At 41.1% G+C, this 27,658-nt stretch overlaps 3 protein-coding genes and 1 long non-coding RNA gene across 5 annotated transcripts in view; 3 read left to right on the top strand and 1 right to left on the bottom strand.

Annotated features, from left to right (window-relative positions):
* Positions 1-3,911: 3,911 nt before the first annotated feature.
* Positions 3,912-11,564, top strand: alx3 (ALX homeobox 3). The gene is made up of 4 exons (XM_030734299.1): positions 3,912-4,312; positions 10,219-10,493; positions 10,574-10,699; positions 10,846-11,564. Exons 1-4 carry the CDS (start codon positions 3,964-3,966, stop codon positions 11,194-11,196), a joined length of 1,101 nt encoding a protein of 366 aa, XP_030590159.1. The 5' UTR covers positions 3,912-3,963; the 3' UTR covers positions 11,197-11,564.
* A 2,902-nt stretch (positions 11,565-14,466) lies between these two features.
* Positions 14,467-17,239, top strand: rbm15 (RNA binding motif protein 15). The gene is given in 2 exon segments (XM_030732671.1): positions 14,467-14,670; positions 14,673-17,239. Coding segments are annotated over 2 exon segments (2,568 nt in total). The 5' UTR covers positions 14,467-14,636; the 3' UTR covers positions 17,207-17,239.
* A 7-nt stretch (positions 17,240-17,246) lies between these two features.
* LOC115782491 (uncharacterized) lies at positions 17,247-22,901 on the top strand. The gene is made up of 2 exons (XR_004020152.1): positions 17,247-22,252; positions 22,661-22,901. It is a non-coding gene; the product is annotated as an uncharacterized LOC115782491 (long non-coding RNA).
* slc16a4 (solute carrier family 16 member 4) overlaps positions 22,860-27,658 on the bottom strand; it is a 33,343-nt gene continuing 28,544 nt past the window's right edge. For both annotated transcript variants that reach the window (XM_030732672.1, XM_030732673.1), the window contains one exon: positions 22,860-26,178. In XM_030732672.1, coding sequence (XP_030588532.1) covers positions 25,970-26,178 — 209 coding nt within the window. In that variant the 3' untranslated portion in view covers positions 22,860-25,969. The remainder of the gene's footprint in view (positions 26,179-27,658) is intronic.

Here is a 27,658-nt window from a genome sequence, read left to right as displayed (position 1 = left end):
AGTAATGTTTAACAAAAGATACCATATAGTTTAAGGAGGCTTTGTCAGTGTAAGCCTTTGTCCCTTCATTACAGATGTGGACAGAGCTTCTGGTGTGTGTTGTGGCTGTGGGTCCTTTTTTGCTGCTGACACTCACTGGGTTCCAGTGTGCACTATGACGCCTCATATGAGGTCAGAGGGAGGACAGCGCATCAACTTCCCATTTTCCTTTCAGCAGGCCAACTTAAGCTTCCCATAATGCACCTCTCTAGTCGGCTGACCCCAAGGTCGGCAGCTGTCAATCTTAGCCTCAGCTGGCTCTGCAGCTTCTGGACATAGACTGGAGGATGTGAGGGAGGCCTCTGAGAGGAGCCCCGGCTCTGCATATGGGATCATCTCTGTGCATTCATGGTGCCTAATTAAATTAGCTATCCTTCTCCTATTCTAATGCAAACCTCAGGTTGAATCGCCACCCTGTACGTGAGAGGAAAGGCCCCAGGCACTGATAGTTAGACAAAGACAGCCAAAGCTGTACTTCATTCTAGCTGGCAGTCTACGTTGGTATTCATCTGGCAGGTGGATCATAGCGACCTCGCCATCCTTTTGCTTGCTTCTGGGGTGGGGTGAGGTGGGGGTGGGGTGAGGTGAGGTGAGGTGAGGGTCACTGTTACGAAAAATGGCTAAATCTTAGCTTACTCTCTACCATACGACAAACTGTATTCACTACGTTATAGCACTGCTAACTTATTACACAAAAGTTTTAAAGCCCTCATTTTGTGTAAAAACAAACATAAAAGCCTGATTACTTTATTCATTAGACAAGGCCAGCCTATGCATATGTCATTAGCTTGTGTGTGTGTGTGTGTGTGTGTGCACGTGTGTGTGTGTAAGCGCGTGTGTGCACGTGTGTGTGTAAGCGAGAGGATGTAAGGTGTCACCGGTTGCCCTGTAGACACACAACCAGGCAGAGAGGATGTAGTGGAAGGAGAGGTGGAAGTGACTATAGCTTGAGGGCTGTGCGGTGTGCAGTGAGAGTGCGGGGTCACCTTTATTCTCGCTGTCTGTGCCCAGAGCTGGGAAGGCAGTGGAAGGAGGTTGGGGAGGGGGTGGGTGGGGAGTGGGGGGACCTAGGACTCCCAACAGGCTGAACTGATTTCCTGTACAGGGTCATGCCCAGGACAGGCTTGGAGGACAAGGGTTTAGGACCGCAGGGAGTAGCGAGTGGAGCTGGTCATGGTATAGACACAGAGTTGATGCTATTTTCTGACATTTCGCTGCTTTTTAACTAATGCTTCTTCCTTTTGGAATGGCCCAGTATAAAATACATACATCTCTGGCTGATTTAGTCATAATTTCACATAATGTGCTTGTTTTAATAAAGGATAAGTATAATGTTTGGGTTAAGGCTGCGATTTCAATGTCTATTTTAGTCTGAATGAATGGATTCTCTTCACCACCAAGAGTAATTAGTCAAGCCACAGCATATGAATATCTATATAGAAGTATAGAAGACCTTGATTCCTCAGAAAATAACATACCCACATAATCCGCTACATCTTGTGCTCTCTTGATGCAATATTCATATAAACACTGTCACCTGGGGCAGCTCAGAGATCATAGCACAGCCCTTCTTTCTCTTGCCCACATTTCTGGAATCCATTTACTCAGCTGGGTCTGCGAATTCAAGAGTGCTCTGCTGCCTCGGGCCTCAGAGGGCATGCTTGTCACGAGATTTGAGGAACATATATATGTGACCCACAATGTGTACATCTTAAAACTTGTACACCTCTAACAGTGTTAAGAGGTTTTTAATGGTGGTCAGCCAGACAAGCAGGCAACTACACCTAGGCTGAAATTTATGAGGACGAATACAGTGTGGGAGGATAAAAGGTGGCACTGTGGTTGTGATTAACATGACAGCACTCCCTTTTTTAGCCCCTACACTCTGCTGACCCACACATGTTAATCTAAATCATGTTACTCATAAATGTCATTATGCCTTATATCTGAGGTCACTAATCATTTAAAACTTTAAGAGGCTCTTCTTTTCAATGCAAGCAGCCTTGTCTGTGCAATTCAAGTCCAGGTGACATTCAAATTTTTCTTTTTTGTTCTAGGCTACACGTTTTGTGAGTGACTGGGTAAAGGAAGAAGATCATTTTTAATCACCTGCACAACCCTGCATAATGGGGACGATTGTGACTGGTATTTTTCCTATTGGTTCAGAGTTTATGTAACATTTTAATGTAAGTTAGAATGTGCTCGCTTGGTGCTGTAATTGAAATTAACACCGCATTTCTTTTTTTCAGAGATTTTCTCCACACTCAGAGTTGCAATGTCTAAGGTGGATATGCTGATATTTAGGAGCTCAAACTGGAATTGAAAGAAACTTATGAGGCCTCTCGGGCCAAATGGACCTTATGTTTACACACTTGTCCATCATGTGAGCCTTGTGAGGCCTCAGGTATCCACAGAGATGGCGAGATGGTCTCAAACCCAACAGCAGCATGTCAGGACCTGGTAAGTGCACTGTGTTTACATGAGGTTTGTCTAGATCATAGATAAAGTCTTAATCAAAAGCCTTTTCATTTAATGCTGAGTCTAACTCTTTCGGAGGATTTCATATAGGTTTTTCATCTGAAGGGTAAAACTGATCTTGTGCACAAAACATAATTTCATGCGTTTGTTTTGGACATGGTTGTTTTATATTAAAAATCTTTTGTCAAAGCAAACGCCACGTGATTTCAAATAACGGAAAAAAGAGAAAAGATAGATCCAAGTATAATATGTCGTAATTAAAACTGCGTGGAAGCAGGGAAATGTTATGACCGTCATGACTATTATTTTGCGGTTACTGTTATTTCTTTCAGTATTATTTAATACAACCACAGGAACTCCACAGGATAGTTTGGAGGAGAGCGACACTATGAAGACACATTAGCTAAATACAGTAATAAACCTGACATTTTCGCATTTAATCTGATTGATTTCTACGCTAACAACAACCGAAACTTCGGCCGATTGTTGAGTTTCCGAGATCGGTGTTTGTTTTTTTTTCATTTAGAAAGTGGCGCAGAAATTAAAAATAATTTTATATCGCTTCGAAAATCGCATCCTTAGAAATTAGCTCCTCGAAAGGTTAAATAGTCTACAATAAATGTATACGACTATTTTTTTTTTTAGACTGACAGCGCGTTTTTAACGAACATCGTGCTTTGGTTTGTTCAGAAAAACAAATCAAACAAAAAGCAGGACATATTACAGCGATTAAAGGTTCTCATTTAAACGCTGCTAATTATCTAATTACACAATTTATCCTCCCAGCGATGGCGGCATTCATTTGAATTAACAACACAAACTTAAAGAACAACACCGACTTTTTACCCATTTGTTATGAGTCATTTTATGTCACAGTTAATGTAACAAAACAGTGAATACGGTTTTTTTGCTTTTTCTTTTGGATTTTTAATCTAACCCCTCTACTGGTGACTATATATATATATATATATATATATATATATATATATGCTCTAGAGTTTTTTTTGTGTTTGTTTATTTAATTTTAAAAATTTTGTCCGTTCTCTGTGTCGTAAACCACTGTCTGACTGTCTTTTTCTGCTTCTGATGTCCTGCTTAATTTCGTGATTAGGGCCGTAACAATATATGAAATAGGAATTAAATGCTTAATTGGAAGGACAGAAACCACGGGTGATTGAATTTTTGGCGGATTATATCAGACTTTTGGAGACACACGTCCGCTCTCTCTCTCTCTCTCTCTTTCTCTGTGGCACGCACGCACGCACGCACGCACACACATATACATACGCGCGCGCGCGCTGTCTCGGTTTCACGGGTCTTTGTTTCTGATCTGTTAAATCCCACCCACTTGACATGAACATAGAGGAGGAAAAAAATCTCTCACTCGGGCGCCCACGCTAACAGCACCCAGTTGCTGTTGTCTACACAGCCTGCTGGACCCGTAAGATGGAGACGGAGAGTTGTTTGCCTTTCTCTTCGCAGACCAGCAGGAGGACGCCAACAAACTCTCCGGGACTCGAGCGCGGCGGCTCCAGCTCCTTTCTCCCCTGCGATGAGCTCCAGAAATCGCACCTTTCCTCTCCTCTTCCTCACCGTCTCAGCCTGCGCGGGGATCTCTACGCGGCCGCAATGGGCAGGTTTGGTGATGTTGCGGCGGACTTTACGCACGGCGCTGCTTCAGCGAACCCGCCCGGTTCACCGTCCAAACACAGCAAGTTCTTGGACAGTATAAACCAAGATCAAAAAGGGGTGACAATAAGCGGCAAACCCTCGTTTTACGAAGACAACACGGATGGTAAGTTGAAGAGAATTTATGTCAAAAAAGAAAGAAAGAACGTGGCCGCAGCAGTAATGTCACTAATTCTACTGCTATTAAAATTAATTGTATTGGTACTAGCTATATCTTAGCTTTCATCGTCTTAACTAGAAACAAAGTATAATAGATTGAAAGCGGACTCTGGATTCAATCAGAATCATGCTCTCTTTTCTTTCTTAAATTTTTTTTTTATTAATTATAACGCCTAAATTATATATGTATAATTTAGGCGTTTCCAAAGAAAATGCTGGTGTAAAAAATATAAGTAAATGGGCAAATCAAATATAAGAACAGTCGTTATTCTTTGTTTGCAGTTACATTTCAAAATAACTCGATTTAGTGGATCAGTTTTCCAAGTCATTTCTAATATGCTGTCTTTTGCGGACTCTTCATATAATAAGTACATACATTAATAATAATAATAATAATAATAATAAAACAAAAGCGTATTTATGCAAAGAAAAGTGTGGTTGTGATAAAAATGTCATCGTCTTTTTTCCCCACCTAATAGTCCTTGATGTAAACTTAGAGAGGTTAAAGGTCAGCCTGGCAGCAAGTTGGGTGTGTCATTAGACTACTACTCTTCTTTTCAGTCCAGCACTCAGCTTGGTGTCTCTGTATTTTTTGCAGTTTCTCATTCTCTTCTTATGATGGATTTTGGGGTAAAAAATAAAACAGAACTGACTTTGTTTTGCAACCACAGAGTTGCACAGATGCTGTCAGACACGATCGCCCATTAATGTCCATCTTGGAAGGAACGCAACCGCTGTATATGTTGAACTGTAGCCTGAAGAAATGATGTGGTCTTTCACTTTGTTTATTGGTGCTGATGGTTCTGCAAAGCAGCAGAGGATATCAGCGCTGATAAGGCTCTTGTCGTATCAGTGTCCAGAATAATATACATTAGTTTCATTCAAGTTAACGCCAAAGACAGCCAACAGATTCATTAGATTTTCTTTTTCACAATTACTTATGATAACATGATAATATCAGCTGGCCTCATTCGAAGTGGACTTTAATTTTAAGCCTCGCTCAAGGAAAAGAAGGTGTGTATGTTTCCCTTTTCCCTTTCTGTCTTTATCTCATGCACACACACACGCATGTACATTTGCACTGTTAACTGTGGGGTCAGTTTCTTTCTTTTTATCTTTTTTTGTAATTTACTGTATATTGCTGCAAGTGTGTGTACGTGCAGAACAGATGCGCATGTGCGTACCTTCGTGTGTTTATACGCTTTCTCAATTAATACATTCAAACGTCTTTCTGCGTCGTCTAAAGTGAGATGAACGTTTAGGCGGGGAAAAAACAAAACACAACAAAAACAAAAGAAAAACCTTGAACAGCTTCAAGTATTTTTTTTTAATTTTGGTTTGCAGTATCTGTAGTTTTTAATCAGTGGTTGTAGCTATAAAAGTTGCAAAAAAAATTTGAATCATCGTATTTTAACTCATTTTGTTGATTAGTTGATCTTATTTTTTTCAACAAAAAAAATGCTTGATTTTTATGATTAAATTATTCAATGATCACAACAAGATTTATCTTTAGGCACTTTACTCTTTAAGGTTAGGATGTTATAATATTATAAAAAAGAGAAACCCAAAAATTCTCAATAGTTAAAATGTGTCATTTTCTTGAGAAGATGTAAATTCTTTTAGGGAAAAAGGAAGGCGATATGAAATATGGAAAATATGATTTCAATTTTAATGACTGCATGTTGTTTTTTGCATTTATCATGTATTATACTTTCTCATTTTTTAAATGAATGATGTTTGCAGTCATTTCTTTCTTTCTTTCTTTCTTTCTTTCTTTCTTTCTTTCTTTCTTTCTTTCTTTCTTTCTTTCTTTCTTTCTTTCTTTTTTATATCATGTGCTATAATATCTTAAAATACTAAGTGTGACAATAACACAAATCACAATTAATAATTAAAGCCGCAAGCGGCGTTTTACGGCCCTCGCTGCCTGCGCGACCGCCAAACCCAGCGCGAGCCGCAAGTGAGCCCCCGCGAACCCCCAGCGAGCCACCTACGAGCTCCGCAAATCTCCAGCCAGCCACCTGCGAGCCCCGCAAACCCCACTGCATGCCGCCTGAGAGCCGCTGCTCCTGCAACCTGCGACCTGCCTTCCCCGCGAACAACGTGCCCTGCAAACAGCCTGCAACCCACGTGCGAGCCACCTGAGATCCCCCTTCAAGCTGTGAGAGAGCCAACTGTTCTGCCAAATGTAATCCCCACTGGCAAAAGATGAAAATCTTGGCAAGGATGGACATGATAACACTGGTGAATCTATCTATTTGACTGTCGCGAAGTTGTCTACCTTTTTTCATGCATTTCAGAAAACCTAAATGTGATTCCCACCATCTAATGCTTTTGTTCCATCTGTAGGGGGCACTAGTGCACTTGTTGCTCTGAATCCACAAATCTAAATTAAGTCTTGTCCAGTACATAAGGGAAAGGAAATGGCAAGCAAAGTGCAGAAAGAGTGCGTGAGTGATTGCGCAATACGTGTGACAAGGTTGTGGTTTGTCCATAGTGACGTCATGTTGACATTGGGGTGGTGGTCACGGCTGCAGCGTGCAAAAAAGGGCATAGGTCTGATTGACTTTTCTGATCAGGAGTATCTGAAGAACATGTAAAAAAATTTTCATGCATTTCAAAGAAAGTAATGCGGTGGACCTCCATACAAAATTGCAGTTTCTTCTGTAGGGGGCGCTATTGCAACAATCGCCATTGTTTCTCCACTTATGGATTCAGTGTAGGTGTGTTCAAAAATGATTCCATTTTGGGGCAGATCGGGCAAAGCACGTGCGATTGATGGCAGGAAAGAGGACAGAAATTTTTGGTCAAACGAACGCCAAATTCAGGGGCCTCGTGTGACAAGCCCGTTGAATTGAATACGAAGCCTTCGATAACTTTGGATGCCCCATGTCTCTAGATAATGCTGAGCCATTTTGGGTTTAGTGGGTCAAATGCCCTAGGAGAAGTTCGCGCAAATACGAGGTGTCCAACAGTACAAAATTGGCAAAAACAGAATTTCAAGCCAAGCTAGCGGATTTCCTGTGGGAATGTGGACATGGGTGTCATTGACTTTTTTGATCGTGCTGGGGTAAAGAATGTTTGTCTCGAATTGCATGCATGTCTGAGAAAGTAAATTGTTGGCTCCCCATATAAACGCAACGCACATTTGCGGTGTGGTGGCGCGTGTGGCGTGCAAAATTGGGCATAGGTCTGATTGCCTTTTCTGACCAGGAGGATCTGAGGATTGTGTACAAAAATTTTCATGCATACCAGAGAAACTAATTTTGTGGACCCCCATACAAATTTTTATTTTGTTCTGTAGGGGGCGCTATGGCATCAATCGACGTGGTTTCTGCACTTATGGATTCAGTGTAGGTGTGTTCATAAATGATTCCATTTTGGGGCAGATCGGGCAAAGCATGTGCGATTGATGGCAGGAAAGAGGACCGGAATTATTGGTCAAACGAAGGCCAACTTCAGGGGCCTAGTGTGACAAGACAATTGAAATGAATACGAAGCCTTCGATAACTTTAGATGCCCTATGTCTCTAAATGATGCTGAGCCATTTTGGTGTTTGTGGGTCAAATGCTCTAGGAGAAGTTCGCGCAAATACACGGTGAGCGAAATTGCTGACTCGGCAAAAGCCAAATTTCAAGTGAACCTGGTGGATTTCCTGGGGGTCATGCAGGGGTGCCTCAAGAGGATTTTTTGTTTGTCCTGACATGATCTATGTGTGACGAGAATTTCATGAATCTAGGGCAAACTTGAATTTGGCATCTCCCATAGGGGCCCGAAAAATGAAATTTCCAGGGGGCGCAGTGTAGCCGTGTTTTTGAGTTAGTTTGTGGCGACATTAAAATACGTAATTTTTCGCCAGACCTGACCACCATGCAAAAAATGGTGACTTTTCGCGCATGTTCAGGGGGTCAAAATTGGGTTCAAAGAGAGAGAAAGTATAATAATAATAATAATAATAATAATAATAATAATAATAATAATAAAGAATAATGGAGAATTCGAGCAAAAACAATTAGGCGTTTTCCCAGTCACCCCGACGCATACCTTTTCGGAAACGTCTCGACCTGACCCACGTCCCTATGAGGTCGGGGGTCACTGGCGACCGCGTCCCATGCGACCGTGGGGATTTTAACGCATTTTGGGGTATGTGGCATAGTGAATCCAATAGGCTCCTCGCCGAGACTTCGTCGGCTCGGGCCTAAATATTCTGAATTCATTACAGAATTTAATCAATTCATAATATTTTAAAGCAATATTTTATCCATTTTTTCAGAGCCATTTTGCAGAAATTTAAATTTTAAAGCTCAGAGCAAGAAGCCTGGAAAAATACCATTTAAATTTCCACCATCACAAAATAATAGATCATCATGCTCACAGCATGATATTCCTGCCTTTTCATTTTGAACTTAGCTCCTGTTTGCCTTTTCCTGCATTTCATACGGATCTCCAGTTACACTCGAGTATAGTCACAGCGGATGTGGGCTCTTGACAAGGTAAAAGCTCAATCCCCCTTTTTTCGTGCAGTTGAGTATATTTTCAGTGTGTGGCGTAAGGTTGGAACTAATGGACATGAGGAAATTAATGTTGCAATAAAAAGTGTTCTCTGTTGGGCCCCATATTGAATTAAGAGCATAGCAAAGTAGTGTCTCAACTGCCCAGAGTGAATGAGTGCCTCCCGAAAGATGGAAAGTGGTTTTGTTTCATGGCTCAGGGTTAAACGTAATGAACTTGGACAACAACATCCAAACACTGCAGGAGACGTCCTTTCCATGGTCTGTTAACAGGAAGGAAAATAACGCTTAAAGATTTTCCCCCCACTCCTGAATGTAAATCGCAGAATATTTAGAATTAATCCAATCAATGATGTGCTTCAACAGAGAGAAAGTTTGTGTTTGTGTTAAATTCTCTGTACTGTTGTATGGTGTTTATCTTGCGATACAATGCACCTTGAGGCGGCTGTTGATGTGAATTGCTGCTGTATGAATAAAACCAAAGAGAATACTCCAATTGTATCCTAATTATCCTGTCTTTTATGCAGATATTTCAAAATGACAGTAAGTTTTCCTGTCAAGTTTAGGCGATCCGTGAAAATGTCTTTTTATTCTGCACATTTAAATCAGTAGGTGAAATCTCTGGCAACTCTCTGAGCATTTTCTACCTAAATATGGGTTGTTTAGGTTAATCAGACTAAATCTGAATTTGGGTTGCTTGTGTATGTAACTTTTCACAGGCAGCTCACAGTTTAGACTTTTTTTTTAGCAAAATCTGGGGCTCAAAGTGTGAAAGCATTCATGATTTTTCAGTCATCACAAACAAAACTTTTGATATGATTCACAATTTGTGTTGTTTTTATTTTATTTATATTTTTGTGGTGACAGTGTGAAACACCGGCATGTGTTGGTTTGAAAATATGCCCATGTGGGCCCAACCTATTTCCAGGTGAACTGTGCTGGTTAGAAAAAGATTGCACATCCTTGCATGGGTCCCAACCAAACATTTCAGCAACTTTGCTGAAGCTGACCCAGTATAAACCGAGTGAAAAAAGACAAAGAAAATGACACAACAAATCTTTATGATCAACAGGTGTGTCCCGGCCAAAATGGGCAGCATCAACACCGAGACTGTTCCACACAAATAAAACAGATCATTCATTACGTATGTAGAGGTTTATACTTAAACAATTATAAAATCTAAGTCAATTTTGGCATCCCGTAAAAATAAATGTAAGCTGTATCTTCAAGATAATGGCAGCCTAAAATGATTAATCTACAGTATATATTGATGCAGATGGTCTTTTATATTCTTTTTCATTTATGTGTAACTTTTTCTTTTGTGTTTTCCTGCCTGCCTCAGTCCGGGACAAAGGAGCTCCAAAAACCATGGGCTATCCTGGGATTGGCACGGACTGTTGTGGCAAGCTCAAAGAGCCAGGCAGTGGTTTACAAGGAGACTCTATCGCTGACTCCATTGACCTATCAGGCAAAAACAAGAAGCGACGCAATCGCACGACCTTCAGCACATTTCAGCTGGAGGAGCTGGAGAAAGTGTTTCAAAAGACACACTACCCTGACGTGTACGCCCGGGAGCAGCTTGCGCTGCGGACGGAGCTCACTGAGGCTCGGGTCCAGGTATGTATAATCATAAGAGAGTTCATAGCTCAAAGATCTTCTGGAAATTTACTATTATACTATATTTTTGTATGTGAAAGGTTTGGTTCCAAAATCGTAGAGCCAAATGGAGGAAACGAGAACGCTATGGGAAGATCCAGGAGGTCCGCAACCATTTTGCTGCTACATATGACATTTCTCTTCTCCCTCGCCATGATACATACCAGGTAGGTCAGTGTACATGGCATACATGCTGTAGTAGTAGACTTGACATTATCAAACCTGCTGAGAGATTACATATTTCTTTAACTATACAAAGATAGAACAAACTTAAGAGCTTTGCTGATATTAATCTAAATCTCTCCCCATCCAGATGCAGAGCAACCTGTGGCCGGGGGCGGCTTCAGGAGGAGGCGGTGGTTCAGGTGCGGGCTGTGTCCTAGGGGCTGACTCTATCCCCTCATCCTGCATGAGTCCGTACTCTCACCCCCACAGTAATCTGCAGGGCTTCATGGGCATGCCCACATCGCCCAGCCACCCACACCATCACCACCACCCGCCTCACCATCCAGGCATCAACAGTCTCTATTCTCTCCATGGCTTCCCAGGAGGCCTCGGGTCACCTTCCATTGAGGGCCCTGAGACTGAATACAAGCCGACGGGCCTGGTAGCACTGAGGATGAAAGCCAAAGAGCCAGGCAGCATCCTCTCCTGGCCAACATGACCATAATAATGCCAGCTCCCCGTTATGCACTGACTGAGCCGAAGCATATTACAGTCCTGATCCATACACGATCCCAGATGTACGTTCGTGGATATGACTCGAATATTTCCTCTTAACATTTATGTAAGCCAACTTGGAGACGTGTCACTATTCAGAATATCTCGGAGCAGGCATTTTGTGAACATTAAGAGAAACTTGAGAATCTTGCACGAAAACCAACATATTAATATGAATGTTCTTGTTTCCAGTTCTTTTTTTTTTTTTATATCACAGTGCTGAGACCAAAGAGGAAAAGTTATTTAAGCATGTAAAAATGTATCATATTAATCCCTTTTCATGTCTGTTGTGTTGTGCTTAAGTAATAAAGGGCTCCATGTAAATTTAACTGTCTTATTCAGCAGTAAACTATTTTCTGGGGGGGAAAGGGGATTTTTTTTTTTTCAAAATGAACAAAAACAATCTCGATTATAATTAGTTTAGCCTTGACTCCTTTGCAAAACTATAGCCAAGTCTGTGTTGCATATTTAACTGGGAATGTGGTTATGAGGTAAAAATACTTTACAGGCTGTGGATCCCATAAAAACAAAGGTTTCTGCTGTGTGGAAAGTGTACAGAGTGAATGTGCAGCCTTCTAGGCTTCACTTCAAGAGGCATTTAGGTTACACTTCATGCATCAGGTCAGAGTGGCAGGTTAATGATGGAAAAACTAACCTGGTGACCACACTTCACGACTGATAATAAAGTAGATAACCACAGATGCCTAGATATGCATTTGTCATTCACGTCTGGCATCAGTGATTATCCCTATCATGTATATTGAAATGAGATTTACTGTGGCCCGGACTATATTTTGTTTGATGTGACTATTCATTGAGGCCAAGTCATCTGCTTCCAGCTTTTGTTTATAAATACTTCTGCATCCATGTGTATAAGCAGAATATGACATAAATATACTCACAGTATTCTGAATGCAGTCCTAATAATTGTTTTCAGAAAAATAGCCATGTTTTACTTCAGCCCAAACAATTTATTTTATTGTCAAGGAAACATTGAATTGCACGGCACATCCCATATGGTGTAAATTACTAAATGCCAGTGCATTCATGTCAGAGGGGCAAATATTTCAGTCTGTGAGACTTGAGAACGCAACGACGAAACGCCGCCAAGCTGAACTCACTCCCCAGGAGTGTACATGGCTTTCAGGGGACTATGTTGGCTCCCCTTTGTCTTTGCTTGCTTCCCCTTGACAGCGATGCAGGGGCGGATTAGCTGCCTTTCCCTAAGTCTGTGCCGGAGTTTTCTGAGAGCCACTAACATGTGGTTCCAATAGAAGAATGCAGAAAGCCATCAGAAACACTTTCCACACCCACAGCTTCAAATTCCAGCCAGGCCCTGGGAGACGGCAGCTCTCACTGCAGTCACATAGTCCCCCTGATTAATTCCCAGATTAAGTGGAGAAGATAAGAAGACCTGTCAGAAGGGATAAGGGATTGAGGAGATTGCCATGTTTAGGAAAGCTGGAGAAATAGCAGATGGTGGATCAGTGCTTAATTTTAATATTTATTTTTACAGTGTGAGCAGGTTAATCAAATCCACCCGTAAACAAAAGAGGAAGCTCAGCGGTTTACTGATTTTGATATTTTAATTCTATAAAACAGCCAGAACAGCTGTAACAGATTATATATAATCATAGTACGGCTTATTCTACTTCATGATGTCTCAGAGTGAACGTACAATGATGTCATTTCACTACAGGGGGCCATAGGATTTCATCAAGCTCTCGTTAAAGTTATGGTGCTGTTGCATAGGCTTTGATCTGCACTGACCCAATGTATCAGGGTCCAAGGAGCCTCTATGATTTTTCAGAAAGAAATGAAAAATGATGAGTCATGACTGCAAAATGCTAGAGTAAATCATCTCTCAGTCTGTCAGGATCACTAGCTGTAGACTGTCACTAGAGTCTGGAAGCTCGTGTACCCTCAGCCTCATTATTGGACTAAAAATAAATATGATTTAAAGCTCATTAAAATCTGCAAAGCTGACTGCTGGCCACTGCTCCGAGCTTTGATCTCAGCAAGATTCATCTTGGCCTCAAGATGCAGCTATTGGGACCCAACAGATAGACTATTTGTATTCAACATGTCCCACTAAGATAAACAGAGTAACACACCTTAAACTAGCTCAGTAACACAGTGGAGTGTGTTCAGTAGTCTGTCAGGTTTTTGGCTGCTTCCGAATCTTTATCATTAAAAAAAAAAGGTTTTGGCCGTTCATCCAAGAAATTGAAATATTCCGAATATCAACTGCATATGCAGAAATTCAAACAGTGGTAGAGAATCCTTTTTGCATGACTTGGAAAAAGTGGGGAAAGAGCAGACAACAGTGGATTGTTTATGTGTTGTTTTTAACTTATACATTTAAAAAAGAAAGTACTTTAATCTCAGAGTTTTGTCCATGAAAAGGCTGTAATACCCCTGCTACATATGGCCTAAACGGAATACATCAGAACCATATTAGTCAAGAAAGGCCCTTTCCACCCAGTGCAGAGGGGAGTGGGCTGCTACACTTTCTGTTCAAATACTGCCATCGTGTGGTATTGGGTCTGATTGACGATGAAAGGGTTTCTCTTTTCCTCTCCACACCAGGATTAAATCATCTCGCCTCCAGAGAAAAACTAGATTAATATTTTTATTTTATTTTTTTACAAAATCTGCCCACAGTAACATGCTACAATTGACTGTGGATGGATAAAATAACCATAGAAACCGGCGTTAGGATCTGTACAAGAAGCTCAGCGATAAACTGTGAACCTTTAAATGAATACAAGACATATTTTGTGCACATTGTGTTAAGATACGATAAGATATACTCTACTGATCCCAAATTTGCCCATTTAATTTGTTACAGCGGTTATTAAATTTAATTAGGCACAACAAACGACTAACAACTGGCTCAAATAAGTAGAATGGCTTACAGCTCGATAAAATAGAATACAATATGACAACGCAGTTATCTTAATAAGGCAAAAAGCTCATCTGAAATCAAAATAAATCCAAAATACAAATAAAGCGAAACACTTTTAAATATAAACACTGTGAGACAAGCCAAATAAGCAGTGGGCTTTTTAAAATAAAAGAAAAAAAGAACAAATTCTTTAACAATTTATTCATTTTATGACTCCATTTATGAATACATTTGATTTGAATGCCTGCCACAGAGTGATTGACGTGCGCTTTAAACTTTCCCACCCACTTTCTGACCAATCAGAACGAAGGGGCGGATTTTCGAGCTAATCTTTACAAAATGGCGACTGTTGTTGTTTTGCCGCAGGCTCAGTGAATAAACCCGTTTTTCACTTCAATAAATTTCTGCATTAAGTTGCAGAAAAAAAGCACTACAGAAGGCCAAGTGTCCCGACGGTCAAGACCGAGTGGGCCGAAATGAAAGGTAAAGAGCGGTCGCCGATTAAAAAACGCTCCGGGCCTTGGACGATATTCGAGACAGGGGAGGATGCCATCCGACCAGCAAGAAAATGGGGGCTCTGTCCGTTTCCAGTGGGAGTAATAATGGAAACAGTTCCTCCAAAAGCGACGGCGGCTCGACGAGACGGAGTCTCCTCGGGGAAAAAAGAGACCGAGATTTCGACGGTCACAGCCGGACTGGAAATAATCACAGTTGTCAGTCTGCTGCCGCTGCGGCCGTTGCTGCTGCAAGCTCCGTCGGTAAAAACCACAACCTGAGCCTGACGCTGGATTTAGCTTCACCGAGGAGCACTTCTCGGGGTGAGCAACGCTTGCAGCCGCCCAGCGCAGAGAGTGAGTACAAAACACTCAAAATCAGCGATCTTGGCACGCAGCTGAGCGACGAGGACATAGAGGATGGACTCTTTCATGAATTTAAAAAATTCGGGGATGTGAGCGTCAAAATAAGTCGCAGCAACGATGAACGGATAGCGTTCGTAAATTTTAGGAAGCCGGAAGACGCCAGAGCTGCTAAGCACGCCAGGGGACGGCTGGTGCTGTACGACCGGCCGCTGAAAATCGAGGCAGTCTACATAAACAGGAGGAGAAGCCGTTCCCCGGTGGAGAGAGACTTGTATGGTGCAGCTCAAAGCCATAGACATTTGCAGAGACCCCTCTCGCCCACTGGGCTTGGATATAGAGACTACCGGCTGCAGCAGCTGGCCTTGGGACGGCTCCCTCCACCCCCACCACCTCCTTTGCCTAGAGAATTAGAGCGGGATAGAGAGTTTGCTCTGTTTGAAGCCAGAGCACGCCCAGCCTTCATCGCAGAACGAGCAGCTTTCCGTGAAGAGGATTTTATATCTCCGGAAGATGACCAAAGAGCCAATAGAACGTTGTTTTTAGGCAATCTGGATATAACTGTTACTGAGGCAGACCTAAGGAGGGCTTTTGATAGGTTTGGAGTCATAACAGAAGTTGACATTAAGAGACCTACACGAGGACAGACCAGCACATATGGATTTCTGAAATTTGAGAACCTTGACATGGCTCATCGTGCTAAGCTTAGTATGTCTGGTAAAATAGTGGGCCGCAATCCCATAAAGATAGGCTATGGGAAAGCAACACCAACCACACGTCTATGGGTGGGTGGTCTTGGACTGTGGGTTCCCTTAGCTGCCCTGGCAAGAGAATTTGATCGCTTTGGCACTATAAGGACCATTGACTACAGAAAAGGGGACACTTGGGCCTATATTCAGTATGAAAGTTTAGATGCTGCACAAGCAGCATGCACCCACATGAGGGGCTTCCCTCTGGGAGGTCCAGAGAGAAGACTTAGAGTGGACTTTGCAGACACTGAACATCGTTACCAGCAGCAGTTCCTGCAGCCTCTCCCAATACCACCATTTGATATGGTGGCTGAGTCATTTGTCCACCGTGCCACACCTGAACCGCTGAGGGTCAGGGAACGAACTCCACCGCCGCTTCACTTCAGAGAGAGAGAGCTTTTTCCTGGAACTGACTGGCCCAATCCTGCTATTCGTGAGCGGGTACGAGCCTCACCTTTTGAGCCTCTGGAACATTTGGACCGTGAGAGGCGGGCTCGTGAGCCCTGGTCTTTGGAAAGAGAGCTGCAGGGACGAGAGCCTGCACGAAAGCGGCGTGTAATGGAGGATGGACGCCACATAGACCACTCCCCTGACAGCACAGAGAGGACAGTAAGACGGAGACGTGCTTCTCCAGATGGGAGTCCTGGAGGTAGCAGCAGAGATGGAGGCCGCTTTAGTGACTCAGAACGCCCACTGCGGGGCGAGAGAGCCTCCCCTGCGAGAGAACGCCACAGCAGCCTTGAAAGAGGTGTGTCAGAGCGTAGGCCCAAAAGCCAGAGTCTCTCTGATAAGGGACCTTCAAGCACCATTATTTCAGCAGGTGGAGAGCGCAAGCGCAAGGCAGTTGATAGTGGCAAAGGACCAGCCAAGAGAGAACGTTCAGAGAGCAGTTCAAAGGGAGGCCAGCCATCCAAGCCAGATGGCACCAAACTCAGTTTGGCATGGCATGGTATGCTACTGTTGAAAAACAGCAACTTTCCAGCTAACATGCACCTGCTGGAGGGAGACCACAATGTAGCCAGCGACCTGCTTGTCGACAGCGCTACAGGAAGGCGAGTGAGCGAGCTAAAGATCACGCAGCGACTCCGGCTGGACCAGCCCAAGCTCGACGAGGTGTCCCGGCGTATCAAGGTGGCAGGTCCAGGCGGTTACGCAATCCTGTTGGCAGTTCCCGGTACCACAGAGGATACATCGTCGTCTGACCACGCAGCCTCAACTCAGCGGCCGCTTCGCAACCTGGTGTCCTACCTCAACCAAAAACAAGCAGCTGGAGTCATCAGCCTGCCTGTGGGAGGAAGCAGAGATAAAGACAACACAGGGGTTCTTCATGCTTTCCCTCCCTGTGATTTCTCCCAGCAGTTCCTGGATTCCTCTGCCAAAGCTCTGGCAAAAAGTGAAGAGGACTATCTAGTTATGATTGTGGTCCGTGGAGCATCTTAAAGAAACAGAATACACTAAGTTCAAGTGGAATAAAAAAAATCTGCTGTATGTCAATAACTATTGCATGCTGTGTGTTCTGCATTATGGGGTACACTAGTATGGTTATTGAGTGTTATGTTACCATGTGAGCCACTTAAAGGACAAACAGTGCCCCCCCCCACAAAGCTAAAAGTATGTGTGTTTCTGAGGTTTATTTTCAGAGGTGTCACTCACTCATAAATCTGCAGTAATTTAGTCATAATTCTGTAAAGTGGTTAAAGTTTAGTAGGCTTAATGTATGAACAGATTAGTCACACAGACTGAGCAAAGAAAAATATAGTCTGTAGTTACAGATTTAAAATGCAAGCTGTTCAGTTTGACAACAGTAAAAAAAAAAAAAAAAAAAAAAAAAAGAGGAAAGTTAAAAGTTTAAGGGGACACAAATGAGACCTCCATTAGAATGAAACCACAAACTACTTCAGTGTTGAAACTTCATTTTCCATTGGGCGTTAACAAAAACATAAAAACCTTAGTCATTTTTTTCTATTATAATGTAATGCATTAGACAAATGGGTGCTGTTACTGTCTCAGCATCCTGCCCTGATACTTGGACCTGGGGAGTCAGAAAACAGATTCTTTTGAATGTTTTTTTTTTTTTTTGGTCAAAGCTTTGAGTTACAGTGCAATAATATGCCTACTATTACCACTTTTTGATGAAGAAACAAAAGTGATTTTTCTTTTTTTTAAAGAGTGGGATTTTGGATGATTTCTGGTTACATTTCAAGGTCAAAACATGCCACACAACTTTTCTCTCGTCCACCACGCTACAATATTGTCCCATCTCACATATATTCTTAAACTTAAAAAAGTCAGGTGAATGGAGTGTGGTTCACTGAAGAAGATTTGTGCAATTCATTTTAAGTGTTAGGATACTCATGCTTGTTTGTCTGTGTGGATTTTCAAAGCTGGAAAACGTGAAGGTCACCAGCTGTAACTTTCCCAGATGCAGCCAGCACAGTTCAGATTAACTGCATTAGAAATTCAGTTTGGAAAAAATAATACAGATGATGTTCAGGATTGTTGTTTGTACTCCTCTGAATTGGAACACCAAATTGCAAGATAGACAATGAACGCAGCGTGTGTCCACTGGTAAAGCTAAAATGTCTTGTTAACTTTTTATGGAATGCTGAATACTAACAGATGTGACTTTATTTTCAAGGGAACAGCCCATTACACATAGCATCGTAAAGAAACTAACATTTTTTTCATATATATAATTTTTTTTTTTTACAAAATATTTTATTTTGTGCATCCCTATCTTTAGAAATGGTTGTGCAAATGTGATCTATGAAAAACTACAGTAGTAATGGATAAAAAAGCTTAGAGGATTTTGTGTTGATTAGACAGTCAGCTTCATTTATTTCCCTAAAACCAGTAGGTCCTTCAAAGAATAATGATATTAAATATGCCAGTACAAACCTAATATTTGTACAATAAGTAGGTCTGTGCAATTTTATAGTTTTAGAGGTATCTTAACAGTTAATGTTGGTTTATATTTTAGAAGTCTAAATTTGACAGTATTTCACTCATGCTTGCCAACATTTTCCCCAGGGCCTACTTGTTCTGTTTTGTTTTGTCATTGTAGTTTGCCATGTAGTAGTAACCTGCCATGCACTATAATTTGCTGAGTTTGGTTTAATATGTATTGAAAACATTTATATGTGGGGAAAAATTGTTGTATTTGTGAACATAACACCCACTGCAGCTTTGGACTCTTGAGGAGACGAGCACAGAGCTGAAACCTCTGCAGAGAAGGCACCCTGGTGGTTGTGAGTCCTCACTGATGAGGCAGCTTTTAAGTTGTGTAGCCCATCTGCACCTGTGATGACTTCTGTTTTAAATGGAAAAATTGAGCAATGTACACTTTGATGTCATGGGGAAGGAAAATCCGTAGAGCCCGTGCGAAGCTGTTCACATACCTGCAAGTGCATTTGGGCACTTAATGTGACCGATTATCAATAAATTGTTCATTTGAAGGGAAACATGTTTCTTCGATGGAAGTGAATTGAAGAAACAAGCTGCCGTACCTTATTGTGTTTCGAAGGAGTTGTCACTTGAAATTTTGTTTCTGCACACGAGAAGGGAGACGATTTACAGTTTTAGCACCAGTGAAGAGAGACCCGTATTTCGAGTGAGGATTGCTATTTGCTTACAGGCCAGTTCTGACCTCCTAAGTTGCCTAAATTACTTCCTCCCTCACGATCCCTGCTTATTATCCTCAACTGTTCCTGTTGGCATGTGAACAACGGATCAGGATCGAGGAGCCTCTGCAGCCCCTTGGTTCCAGCCAGAGTCCAGTTTGCAGTGCGAAACAGTGGCGAGGGTCGGCGCAAGCGGCAGCACATGCCAGTATCCTGTTCTCTCCGGTGGTCGTTACTCTAAAGGTTTCATGTGCAGTGTTCCTGGGTCTGAATAGGAGGCGAGGGAAGCTCAACACCTCCGTCACACACTCCACTCGGGAGATTGTGGGCGACACTGCTCTGAAATTTCCATAGCATCTACAGTTCATGCTGTCTCACTGCAGAGGCCAAGCTGAACCACTGGGCTGATTGTCTTTATTACACTTTGCCCAGTTATATGAGTTGATTTGACTAAATGCTTGTATCAGGGAAGAGGATTGGCCCAAACCTCAGCTAGGAATATTATTGGCCCCCGTGTCTTTGTGTTCTCCTCTGATTGAACCCTCTCCGAGGAGATGAGTGAGGAAGCTCGTTTGCTTTTCTGAAGTTGTATGTCTTCATCACCAGAGGTCTGCTGCTGCATGGAATTGAAATACAAGCAGGCCAAATCGTTTACCCTTTTCGGCCGCTGGAAGGAATCTACAATGCACACCTCACCGCTTCCCCAAATTCTTCTACGAGACCTGTTTATTTTGACAGTTACCTTTTTTATAAGTTTAAGACCACTGCACACAAAAAAAAGAGGAAAGAAAGTTTCCAGTTACCCCTACCAACCATTTTAGCTGTGTTAGTGTGAAAACAAATGCTGTATTCTGTGCTGAGGACGAGCCCTTGCTTCACAAGAGAAACATTGCCATCTTGAGGACCATGGAGCACCTGCTTTCCTCTCTCACCGTCTACCTGACACCATACTGAGCTGGTATCACTGTAAAACTGCTGTACAGAAACAGCGTGATGGTGAGTACGGTGAACAAGTGCTGCCTGCCAGGTCTGTATCGTTGGCTTTAGCAGCAGTGGTGAGTATTAAATGTCAGCACCTCACATTTTCCAATAACAAATGGACAGCGGTACACTGGTTTTCAGCCTAAGTCATTACTTGGTTTATTTACTTTTATAGCAACTGGCATAAATCCCGAAGACCAGCATAGGATAGTACAAGACGTCAGTGGTGCTTTCACCATCACCAGTTTAAGAATCAGCTAAATTAAAAAAGATTTAATTGTCCCAAATCATCAAAAAACAAAACCAAAACAAACAAACTAAAATTTAACAACTTATGTGTAAACTTTTGTTTAAATTTGATTGTTTTAGTTAGACTACTGCAAGTGCCACACCCCTGGTTAGCTCACTACTTCATATTGGTTCTGCGGCCTTGAGATCAATATCATTCTTTCAAAGATCAATCAAGCCACTGAATGCCAGGAACTAAAGGCAAGATTAATATTGTGGTCTGTGAAATTACTGGTGTAGATTCAGTTATAAAGACCTAATTCTTTTATGGTGGAGCAAAAGATGAAGCATTAATGATAAATGAATACATTTACTGTATAACTGCTTTAGTACAAAATTTGAGGTGCGTTGAGTATGTATCCATAAAAGGATACTAATACTTCTAATTCAGAGACAAACTTTTTTCACTCAACTACATTTGCAACTTAGTTACTAATTCCTGTGCAGATCTTGATTACTCATACTAAAGTAACTACTAGAAGTTAAACTAAAACTATTGTTATTGATGTAGAGAAATATAAAGTAGCTAAATGTTGGCCCCACCTTTAGCATTTGAAACATTAAAGGGATGCCCATTCCAATGAGTAATTAAGTATGACTCATGAATGAGTAATTCAGTAATATGAAGCATTCACTGGGTAACACTTGTTAGTAAATACTTCTTCCATGACGGTTTCAAACCGCTGTCGTACCTTCTAAGATTTTACTTCCAGTCACAGATAATGTTAATGATACAGAAACTTTTAGTGTAGTCTATTTAATAAAACAAACAGTATTAACTGATTGCAAAGGCCTAAGCCTGTATCCTCTAAATCTATCACAGAGCAGCTGGAGCAAATAAAAATAAACAATCCAATCTGTGGTTAGAACTTCACTGTCTGTGTATTGAGCCTGTGTGAACAGATACAGTGTCAATGGAACACTCTTAATGAGAAGCAGAATACACTGAAGTTAATAATTATGTAGACTACTGGATCTTAATAGGTCACAGCAGCAAGATGATACCTGGTGCAGTAATATGTTTCTTTAGTAAAATATTCCCCATTAAAGGGAAAATATGCACATAGAGAAACTTTGAAAAAATATTTAAGTCAGTTTTGTAAAGTTTTTAACTTTTTGAAATAACGAATTCTGCATTTTCACACATTTGAGAGGTTATTTGTTGAAACTCATTCACCTAAGTGTAGACAAAGTAAAACAACACAAAGCCCAGTGTTTATTAACAAATTTATTAGACCTCCACCCAGTGTAAGGTTTATGCCACAGCTGCCCTAAATGAACAGTTCTGGTAATTAACAAAATCATTTTTTGTTTCAGTAATGGTTAACTGACCAGCATGCACAAACTCTTTCATTTAAATATTTTTCCTGCAAAAATGAATTTTCACATTTACTATTTTAGTGAAGCACATTATTATTATTTTTTTGATTAAGAAAAATTAGTTTTAGTGGTTGAAGATTACACTTGATTAATTTCTGACTTCTCCGAGAAGTCAAATTCAGTTTTCAAATATCCGTGTTTTCTTGTTTTTATGACAGGTGGTCAAATAAGTCTGTTAAGCACTGTGTATCATCAGAAGATACTGACTCTGGTTAAAGTGAGTATTAGTAGTAGTAGCAAATCTTAGCAAACATCTTTTCCTAGATAAATATTTGTGCAAATAACTGAAGTGTAGTATTACACAATAAACCTTTAAGACAGAGAAGCACGTTATAATATCCTTGTTAATTCATTATTGCCAAACGATAATCTGATTTACTGTTAGGACCACAAATTCACATTTTCACATTATCTATGCAGGCTACAGTGAAGTTCACTGTAATATTAAGCACCAATTTGCATATTGTTTTTATGCCAATAAGCATTTTAATTTCTCAGTAAGTGTTTGCTTGGGCTAAGAAGATTTTTTTTTTTTAGCTCGTGCACTTAAACGATTACAGACGTGAATGCTTTAAACACTTTCATGAGTGAAACCGTGTTTGTATTTTGTTTTTCTTTTATACAGAGTTCAGTTGGACAGCTGTTTGTTGCCAGGAAACTCAGCACACCATCAGGTGTCAGCTACAGTAAGTACCCCATATGCTGTGAGTAACAGTGTATTAATGAGAACATTAACATGAACTCTGTAACAGCTTTAAGCAAATAACAATTACAAGAATCTGTTTGTTATGAAAATCAGTGTCATTATTGTTATTAGTATGTCTCAATAATGTGTCAATAAAACGTGTTTATTTGTTGAAACTTGAGCTTCTTGTCCTGGTATTAGTTTGTCATCTGAATCACACAGTAACAGACTGAGGTACACATCAGTTTATTACAGCTGACCTGCACACTGTTTACAAAGCTTAAAAATGAACTCTAGTGAAATCTATGATTGGTTAACCATATCTCCTAAAGTCAATCAGTTAACAAACCCAGGAGTGAGAGTCATGAATTAAAAAGTACCTCACTGAAAAATGCATTTGCTGCAACAAAAACATCCGATCCAAATGTCTCAAACAGCACTCTGTTTGTTTTTGAGACGTATAATGACTTAAAGATACTGCTCAAGCATACAGCTTCTTATCCAGATAACTGGCAAGTAAAATTACCCTAACCCAAATCTACCTTTAAAGCATCAAATACTTTTCATAAAAGATTTATTATAGTACAAAATAGTCAGTGGAGCTAAATCACAAAAGCATACCGATGGTGAATGCAACTCGTGAGCCAAAAGAGCCTTTGTGCATGACTGCTGTTATAGAAACAATACAAAGAGGCTTGCTCAGTATTGTGAAAACGAGTTGAGGGGGAATAATTTGGTACTAATTGAGAGAGCATTCCTTGAGTAAAAGCCTCATTTTTCCACAAGAGGGCAGCAATACAAAGCACATGCCCATCATGAATCATCTTCAATTAAGACATAAAAATAACTGAGTAATGGGTGGTCATAGTGGTTTAAATACATACATTTCCAGATGTTTTTCTTTCTTTCTTTTAACCAGCAATAAGCTTCAAGTTGTAGGTTTGTTTTCTAATGTGATCTTTGGCTGATATTACAGGAAGTTAGTAGAAGATACATTACCTTGTAAGGCAAACAGTGGTGAAAAACAAGGACTCCATTAAAACCAAATTAGCAAAACAAACAAACCAAAACTCTACATAAAAAAAAAAAAAGGTTTAAGACTCCCATGTACAAATACAATATCATAAGTTGCATTGCCACTCACTGGCTGCCTGCAGGCACTGTAAAGACTGGGCAACAGTTTTAAACAGTCCACTTGTGGCACTGTGCATTTACATGGTCAACATTACACCATCGTCACAGTTGGTCAGAGACATACAAGGACACACAAGGATGACAAAATAGCAAACACACACAACAGAACAAAAAAAAAAAAAACCCTGCTGTTCAGGGGAGCTCATCAGCTCCATCGGCCCTCAGTCCAACCACGATGAAGAAAACACTGAAACCTTAACTAAACAACAGGCTTTCAGGAGCTGGTGATATTTGCAGAGGAGAAAGTGTGTGTTTGTGTGCGTATTTGCCAAAGGAAAATCTCCTCTCTCTGTGCATTTGCATAGAACAGCTCATGAGCAGGTGCTGACAAGTTAAAGATAACGTCACTGACATCTGAATGCTTATCTGTGACCTAGAAAAGGAGGAAGGTAGTTTATTGTTATATAAGGAAAAAACCAAGGTTCAAATTTAATACAATTAAAACAATTCTGAAGAAAATAGTGCAGAAGATTACAGCTGTAATCACTGTGTAAACAGGTTAAATATCCTATGTGATCCAAAACAGGTGAAGCGTCAGCTGAATGTGAAGCACTGAACGGAAGTTAGGTGAAATCCAAGTGTTGCAACTTAAATTTTAGTTTGCTAAGTAGTAAAAACAGTTACTTCACAGCAGGAAGCAGCTGAATAATCATCTGCAGTGTTACAGAAGGAGGCTATAAGCCAAAAAAAAGTTCCACTGAGGCACTAAAGATAGCTGAAGTGAGTACAGTGAGTTATGTGAGTACTGACAGCAGCTGAATGTCAGTTAAAATAGTTCAATAGACATTTGAGTAGAAACAGTTAACGTAATGGTCAGCAGCACTGAAAGCAGCCTAAATGTCAGTTAAAAATAAGGGACAAATATTGCAGCAGATGCATTTACTGCCAAAAGGAGTTTATATATAACAGGTTTAAAAGGGCTACTTTGCATGACAACAGTGAAATAGCTGGGGTAAATGAATAAGTTTCAGATGAATGTCCTACAGCCCTTCTAATGCTCAGCTGGCCCCCGGCGCGATATACACCCATTAAAACTCCTCGGCTCTAAAAAGCATAAAACTTCTCATGTGACTCCAGGAAAGCCGTGAAAGGCATGAAAAACTGGGCTAATGCCACCAAGTACAAATAGTAACATCGAGGCAAAAATGAGTATGTCTGTAGTTCAAATGTTGAAAGGTGACAGGCACGGCAGAACGATTTCTGTGAGGGGGAAAACCTGAAAGCATCCGAGAAGGTCTGAATGGTGAGTCATTACAAAAAGATGCTGAATTACACGGCTGACAAAAAAATGTGTTTGGAATAATACAAGAATGCCAATGAGAGTCTCAAAGTGATTACATCAGTAAAATGTCTACAATAATCTAGTTAAAGAAGAGATACATTTTTCTCATATAAACTGCAGAAGCAGTACGGGCTTTTTGGCTTTGTATATAAGAGATTACACATTGTTTCACAGGTGCAGGCTGAAATAATGTGGCTGCTCAGCATCTCGAGAATCTTGAGGAAAATGGCATGCAGCATAATCATAGGTTGGCCCAAAGTGCATAACAGTGAGTAATGTTTACCAGAGACAGGTAAAAGCTTCCCCAAGACATCAGGTGAAACGTACTTCTTCATGGCTGTGTGGTTCCATAAATCTCATCACAAAAAAAAGAAAAAAAAGAAAAATTGACTGAAGACAGGATTTCGAGATCAACTGCATAGCTTATTTCTGAGCAGTGCGACATGCAATAAAGCATTTCTGCAAAGTGAGTGCAGTTTTGCCATTTCTCTCTCAGTAAGTTATGTTTGCATATGTGCTTATATTAAACTGTGGCAGGTGCTGCACGCAAGGATTATCTTCAGTTTTGATGCAGTGTGCCTCTCAGCAGAATGCTAACATTTTGGCTTTTTTTTCATCAACATCCCGAGTTCCTTAGACATCATGTTTCTGTGCAGGCTGCATTATGCTCTTGCTGAAATGAAGCCCGACTTCAAGCTGGAGTCCAAGGTCCAACATGGGCAGGCTTGTCATCGTGTGCATGTTGGTTCCAGATCAAACCCTTCAGTTAACTCCTACACAGCGCCGTTCTGCAGGCGATCAGGAGTGAAGCAGCCATTGGTCTTACAGCTGCTTTCTGCTCTCTTGGCCTGGGACAGTTTCTTCTTGGCCTTCCAGCGCTGAGCCAGCGGCTCCATGAACAGGGAGAGGGAGGAGAGTAGATAGCAGAGCCCAGCCAGGTAGAAGGAACAGTCGTACGTCTGAGTGTAGTCATACAAGAAGCCTAGAAAACCCAAACATCACAGGGTCACGTTAATACAATGATTATGATTTCTTCTTTTGGCCTCATATAAAAAAAAAAAAAAAGCTATCACTTTTAAATATATGATGTATTTGAGCTGTTTTCAAATGAATGACTTGTGAATCATTGCATTCTGTTTCTATTTATAATCCATACAGCATACCAATGTTTTGGAAACAGGGTCACGAGTTCATGATAAACAACAAAGCAAATCAGCCTCTCTTTGTTCCTGTTCTTTACACAAGCCATGTTGATAGTTCATTTCAAACACATGAATGTGGATGAGACCAGAAAGACAGGTGTAACCACATTACAGCTGCACAATTAAGTGTAAGAGGTTTCTATCCTGAAAACAATACTTTACGATGGGAACATTTTTGTGCCCTGCATCCCAAGGCAAGGGCTGGGGTTTGCCAGACGTTAAAAAGCAAGAATGGTAAACAGAGCCACATGCTATTTCCATACTACCCTAGAGGGGGCCATAACTCACATTTAAACTCCTGAAATCTATAAGCTCCTCTGTGGGGATTGCTAAATACAGTGGGCAGGAACCAAGTCAGTGGGTTCAAGTTCTTTCACTTTAACATGAGCCAAATGTTGAAAGATACAGTTATTCTTCCTAAAAGTTGCTCACATATTCAAAGATGGAAAGTCTAGGGCACTATTTCTGTATCACGATTGAGTATTCCATATATGTAAGGAGACAAATGGTAAGATAAACCTGGCAGTTCAGCATACAGACAGATATCACTGGTACTTTTTTAGCTGACCCGCAACATCTGCAACACTTTGCTGCATAAGATTGTTGCAGATGTTGCCGGTCAGCCATCACTTAAACAAAATATCTCACACCCACCATGGACACAGCACTGTTAGTCTAAGGGTTCGACATGACTTACTTAAAAGAAGCATTGTAATTTGAGCCAGTAATCTTTGCACAGTTTCGCTCAAAGTTAAACTGAAATTCCAATTTGATGTCTTGAGGCGAGTGCTAACTATAAATTGTTTTTCTCCTGTGTTTCAGTTTTCACACTCCACAGTGACTGCATACACCCAGACAGGCTGACACACATTTGGGAAGCACCAGAAGGATTTCAGGGCCCCATGAAAATATGTACAAGCACCCACCCACCCACACACACACACATACACACACACACACACACACACACACACACACACACACACACACACACACACACACACACACACACACACACACACACACACATATACATAGAAATATATGTGCACAGTAAGGCCTGTCAACCCTTACACTCACCCCCCTCACTCACTCCCTAACAGAAGCTCCTATAGCTCATACACACACGAACACAAAAGTAACATCATCGCTTCGCATACAGATGGAGTACATATGGTTACTGCATGCATTTGTTATTGTGTATATTTGGAAAAGTGGGTTAGCACATGTTTGAATATTTTCCATGATGTGATTCACTCA

The sequence above is a fragment of the Archocentrus centrarchus genome, chromosome 7 (genome assembly GCF_007364275.1).
Source record: "Archocentrus centrarchus isolate MPI-CPG fArcCen1 chromosome 7, fArcCen1, whole genome shotgun sequence".
Taxonomy (NCBI): Eukaryota; Metazoa; Chordata; class Actinopteri; order Cichliformes; family Cichlidae; genus Archocentrus; species Archocentrus centrarchus.
Note: the sequence above shows the minus strand (reverse complement) of the source record. Positions and strands in the feature narration are given on the sequence as shown.

Bases quoted from the DNA above. Each gene is read 5' to 3' on its own strand.
- alx3 (XM_030734299.1), top strand. From the start codon at position 3,964: ATGGAGACGGAGAGTTGTTTGCCTTTCTCTTCGCAGACCAGCAGGAGG. The intron at 4,313-10,218 runs GTAAGTTGAAGA...TGCCTGCCTCAG, and splicing joins TTACGAAGACAACACGGATG to TCCGGGACAAAGGAGCTCCA. The intron at 10,494-10,573 runs GTATGTATAATC...TGTATGTGAAAG, and splicing joins TCACTGAGGCTCGGGTCCAG to GTTTGGTTCCAAAATCGTAG.